The sequence below is a fragment of the Quercus suber genome, unplaced genomic scaffold, assembly GCF_002906115.3.
Source record: "Quercus suber isolate HL8 unplaced genomic scaffold, Cork oak 2.0 scaffold_238, whole genome shotgun sequence".
In the NCBI taxonomy this organism is placed as follows: domain Eukaryota; kingdom Viridiplantae; phylum Streptophyta; class Magnoliopsida; order Fagales; family Fagaceae; genus Quercus; species Quercus suber.
In genome coordinates, this window is record NW_027069695.1 from 640,518 (window position 1) to 646,240 (window position 5,723).

The 5,723-nt window shown below is 34.8% G+C and overlaps 1 protein-coding gene across 1 annotated transcript; it reads right to left on the bottom strand.

Annotated features, from left to right (window-relative positions):
- Positions 1–2,004: 2,004 nt before the first annotated feature.
- Positions 2,005–2,604, bottom strand: LOC136070508 (uncharacterized). The gene has a single exon (XM_065780529.1). The coding sequence runs from the start codon at positions 2,602–2,604 to the stop codon at positions 2,005–2,007; it is 600 nt and encodes a 199-aa protein (XP_065636601.1).
- Between the last annotated feature and the right edge of the window lie 3,119 nt (positions 2,605–5,723).

Below are 5,723 nucleotides of genomic sequence, written 5' to 3' on the forward strand. Positions count from 1 at the left end.
TAAGAAGGAGAGAGGTGTTGATAAGAAAGATGAGAAGAGAGTGGATGAGAAGTACCTGATTGGGAAGGAGAGGCAGCAGTGATAGATGAGACCTGATTGCAATGGTAAGCTAGTAAGTAGGAGGGTTGTTTGACAGGTCTGGATGATTTTCTAAGGGGTATAGGATTAACAATAGGATCAAGGGGCTCAACTGGAACCTCATCAAGCAAGTCATCATCAATAGAATGGTGAATATGAGTAATTGAATCATGAGGTATAGTAGAAGTAGATATAGGATGAATGAAAGGATCAAGAAGAGGATCAACAGCAGGAATAGAAGACACAGGGATAGTAACTGGTTGCTGGACAGATTTAATTGAATTTGAAACAAAGGGAAACACATTTTCATGGAATGTGACATCTCTAGAAACAAAAACCATGTGAGATTCAAGATCAAAAACTTTAAAACCTTTAACATTGAAAGGAAAACCAAGAAAGACACACTTCCTTGCTCTTGGGGAAAATTTAGATCTGTGTTGAGGAATGGTGGATGCAAAACATAGGCAACCAAAAACTTTGAGATTAGAGTAGTCTGGAACTTTGTGAAAAAGAAGCTCAAAAGGGGTTTTATTATGTAACAAAGGAGTTGGAAGTCGATTGATGAGGTAGGCAGCATGTAAAACACAATCACCCCAAAACTGAAGAGGGAGTTGTGATTGAATTTGTACGGCTCTAGCTATGCAAAGGAGGTGCTAATGTTTCCTCTCCACAACAGAATTTTGTTGTGAAGTGTAAACACAGCTGGTTTGATATACAATTCCATGAGAATTGAAGAACTCAGACACGTTAAATTCCTTGGCATTATCAGTTTTAACTGCTTTGATTTTAAGGCCAAATTGAGTATGAACCATAGTGTAGAAAGAATAGAAAAGCTGCCTAACTTCAAATTTAGACTTCATTAAAAATAACCATGTTGCTCTTGTAGCATCATCTACAATAGTTAGAAAATATTTGAAGCCATCTAAAGTAGGAGTTGAGTAGGGACCCCACACATCCATATGAATCAAATCAAAGGCATGAGAACTGATATTATTATGAAAAGGAAAAGGCAATCTCTTAAGTTTTGCCATAGGACAAATTTGACAGCTTTTATTACAAGAAATTTTTAAAGAAGGAATTACATGACATAGGCTATTGAGTTTGACATCAGATGGGTGCCCCAACCTGTCATGCTAGATAGATGAAGATTGAGAAGGGACAGATGTGGAAGTAGCAGCAGTGAAATGACCAAAAGCATCAGTAAGGTTGTGAGCAGACAAGAAGGTAGCAAAGGAAGAGCAAGATGGTTCTTGAAGGCTGGTTGATTGCAACAGGTACAATCCATCATGTGCCTTGCCTACCCCAATCGTTTTTCAGAAAACAAGGTCCTGAATAAAGCAATAAGCAGACAGAAAAATACAACAAAATGGCTGTGAATGAGTTAAAGAACTAATAGACAAAAGATTAGAAGAAAAGGATGGAACACAAAGAACATTCTTAAGTGTTAGGGAAGGGGAAAGAGTAACAGTTCCAATGTGGGTTACTTGAGCTGATTCCCCATTAGGTAAGTGAACCAAAGACTGCCTAATAGCTGTGATTGAAGTTAGCAAATCTACTGAACATACAAAATGATCAGTTGCACCAGTGTCCAATACCCAGGTTTTACCACCATAAGCCCTCCTATTCACCATTTGTGCAGCAAAAACACTATGGGAAAAGTCCATACCTGCTGCTGCCACATTGGCAGAATTAGAAGAGGATGTTGCATTGACCATTGGGGTATCTAATGCTTGAGGTGATGTTGCAAGGGAAGAGTTGGATGCACCAAACAAAGCTAAAAGCTGTTGATACTGCTCAGGGGTAAAGGCAGAAAATTGATGCATTGGAGAAACAAACTTTGAACTTGAACCTAAGGAAACTTGATGTGCCATAGCAGGTTTGTTCTTGAACTTAAAACCAGGAGGAAACTCATGTAGTTTATAGCATTTATCCATAGTATGACCAGTTGCCACAATGTGTACAAACTGGCCTATCCTTGCCCTTCCCACCAGAATTAACAAGATTGGTAACATGATTTACTTGATCAGTGGACACCTTAACAGCCAAAGCAGTAGAGTCTACTTTAACAACAGGTGCATTTGGGATTGATCTTTGGGTTTCTTCTTGAATCATCAAAGAGTAAACCTTGCTAAGGGATGGAATAGGATCCATGAGCAACACCTGAGACCTAACCTGGGAAAAAGACTCATTCACTCCCATTAAGAATTTCATCACAGACTCTCGACCTTGTAGATCATTAAGCCTTTTGTTGATATTGCACATACACTTTCCACAGGTGCAAGTGGGAAACAGACTAAGATTTTGTAACTGATCCCAAAAGACCTTTAACTGGGTAAAGAAGTCAGTGATGCTCATCTCACCTTGGTGCAGCTCTGCAATTTCCTTTTGGAGGTTGAACACTCTTGGTCCATTGGTTTGGGCAAAACGGTTCTTCAAATCATTCCATATTTCTAGAGCAGTATCTTCGTATATAATGCTTGCTTGAAGCTTCGAAGAAACTGAATTGGTCAGCCAAGTTCCAACCATGTTGTCACATCTAATCCATGCTTGCACATTCGAAGGAGTAGAAACCAATGGTGATGAGAGAGTGAGAGTCCCATCAATAAATCCCAGCTTATTCTTGGTGAGCAAGGCCTTCCTCACAGCTCGAGCCCAAGCAGAGTAGTTTTCTCCACCAATTAAAGGCTATGTAACTAGCACTAAGCTTGGGTTCTCAGCATGATGCAAGAACAGCGGATCGTCCATTGGTGACTCCTGAAAAGAAGAGGAAGATGGATTTCCAGGTATAGAACCATTTGCAGAACTAGTTGTAGTTGTGGTTGTGGCAACGGAAGCCATTGATGATAAAGAAAAGAAGATTTTCTTTAAAGAAAGAAGAAAGAAAAAATTTTCTCAGAAACAGAGTGCCTTTCTCGAGAAAACTGAAGAAGAAAAGAAAGGAAAACAAAACCCTAAAAAGATTTGGGAATTTGCTCTGATACCATATTAGAAAATGAATGAATTTCTATATATTTCATTAAATGGAAAAATGAGAGTACAAAACTATTTATAGATCGGTCTAAGCTTGAAAACTAACTCTAACTAAATAACTGAAGCTTAACAGAAGAATAACTAACTCCCACACGTACAGAAACTAACTCTCCCACATGTGAACACTTATACAACTTAAAAACAAAAATTAAGCTACTAAACTACATGCCATTTCAACATTCAAATACAAAACGGATGTCGTTTATGCAGTACTTTGCTCTTTACTGTGATTAAGCTCCACTGTATCATGCTCTGCTCTTGCTTCCTTGTGATTATCTCTGTTATCACTCTGATAAAGAAGTCAGCAAAGCAAATTGAACTTGCTGGAGATGCTTTCCAATGAGAAGAATTGAAATCATCTTTATGTACAAAAGTCAAAATAAGTTAGCTTGTATTTACTGTGACTTGATGGGAAGAGTGTGGAAGGAAGAAAAGAAGGAAAACACGAAGAAATAAATAGAGAAGCCATTCGGCCAGTGAAGATGGGGAAAAAACAGTGAAGTCCCAGAGTGTGAGGACTGGTCCAATGAAGAACTGCGTGAGTGAGAGCAAGCAAAAGGAAAGAAAAAAATAGAGAGAGTAAGAGAAAATTGTGAGAGATACATAGTGAGAAAAAGAGCAGTGAGTGAAAATGAGAGTTTTTTTTCTTTGCTTAAGTTGTATTTCTAAGATTGTAATCTCTTTTTTAATATATCACATTCCTGTGGTTTTTTCTTTCAAAGAGAAAGGGTTTCTATGTAAATCTTTGTGTTCTTATGTGGTTGTGCTTTCGCTATGCTTGCTAAAATTTATTTACAGTTATATAGAAATTTTTTTCCCAACAACAATGATGCTATTGCTAATCTAATGAAACAACTCATGATGTTTTGTTGATTAATGAGATTTGTTTTAGAATATTGGTCTCTGTCTTTTTGAATTCTTATTTATAGGACAACTTCTTCATTTTAGCTAGCTAGTGACATTTCTATGCTATGATTTAGGAACATAGCATTAATTTAGGAGTGATGTTTCAAATTCGTTTAGGCAAATATGGGATGCCACTTTTATTGATATCCCTATTATGGAGGAGTCCAAATCTTCTGTCTCACTCTTCCTGCTCTACTATATACTCTACAAATAAAAATATGTCACATGTCTATCTATTTTATTAAGTGCTAAATTTATGCCTTTCATTATTTTAATTTTCGATTATGATGGGTTATTTATTTATTTATTTTAGGAAATTAAAATAATAGAAGGCATAAATTTAGTATTAGTCGCATGTATCTGTCATGAGTTTGGACGTGTGGACTTTTATTGTTGCCTACTTGTATCTTTGATGTGATGTTCATTATGATGATGTGGCGTTAAGGTGTTTGGCTCATTTTATTTTTTCTAACATTACTATAATCTAATAATACAAAATATATCGCATCACTGTAATTTTATCACATTCCTAAACAATGTAATATTTATTCTTATATTGAGATTACATTAATGTAATATTACAATAATATAATTACGATGTAATGTAACATCAAGCGAACCAAACGCCCTCTAAAATGAAAATTGAAGTACATCATTATATTAAAAAAAAAAAAAAAAAAAATCATTCCTCAAGATGGAGTCTTAAATCAAGGTAGTGTGTAAATTTTTTTTTTTTTTAATTCAGCTTAGTATGTAATTAAACCAAGATTTATTGGTGTTTAATTTTAAAAATTGTCAAGGGTCTTTTAATTCAATGATATTGGCTAGTCTTTTTTATGGGGAGGACAAGTTGCAAATTCCTTCTCCCACTTAACCATTTATCTAAAAAAATTAAAAAAATAAGAAAGAGGAAGAAAATAAATTAAAATATGAATTTAGCATCAAACATGCCCTAAATTCCTTATAGATATATAATTATATTCCGTTTGTTTCGTTGGAAAATACTTTTAAAAGTTGATTTCTTTCCTTACTTGATTATGACCCTAAAAATATACTAGATAACTTAAAAAGAAAAAGAAAAAGAAAAAATTATTTGAGTGCTTGAGAGTTTGTTTGAATTAAGCATTACCCATAAGTCAAATTCAATTTCCATAACTCATTTTTTAACTCCATTTTTTCATTCACTCAAAAATAATTTTTTTTATAAAAAAAAAAATTAATAAGAATTTGAAAATTTATATACATAGTGGGACTAAATCAAATCTATATACTTTTTTTTTTTAATATATATATAATATAGAATTTCTACTCTAGCCTAATTTAAGTGTATATGTGTGTGAAGCTCTTTCTTGAAGACTTGAACCATGGCCCTTACTCCCCACACCCCACAAGCATTTATACTCTACCCCACAAGCATTTATACTTGTAGAGTGACTACTGCACCAAAGGTGTGCAGTGGTCAAATCTGTATACTTAAACTTTTGGCATTAAGTGGTGTCTTGACATAGGAGTGTCCGAAACTTCAGCCAGCTCAATCAAAAATCATATACCTAGTCATCCTGCAATCTTTAGGCCAATATCAGTTGGGTCCTCCATTGTGGGACCCATATAAATAAATAAAGAATTTTAGATTTTTTTTTTATTCAATAAGAATTTGAGAATAATATACATAGTGGAACTAAAATCAAATCTATATACTTTATTAGCCA

What these genes read in the sequence shown, in the direction of transcription:
- LOC136070508 (XM_065780529.1), bottom strand. Translation starts at nt 2,604, where the DNA reads ATGGTTGGAACTTGGCTGACCAATTCAGTTTCTTCGAAGCTTCAAGCA.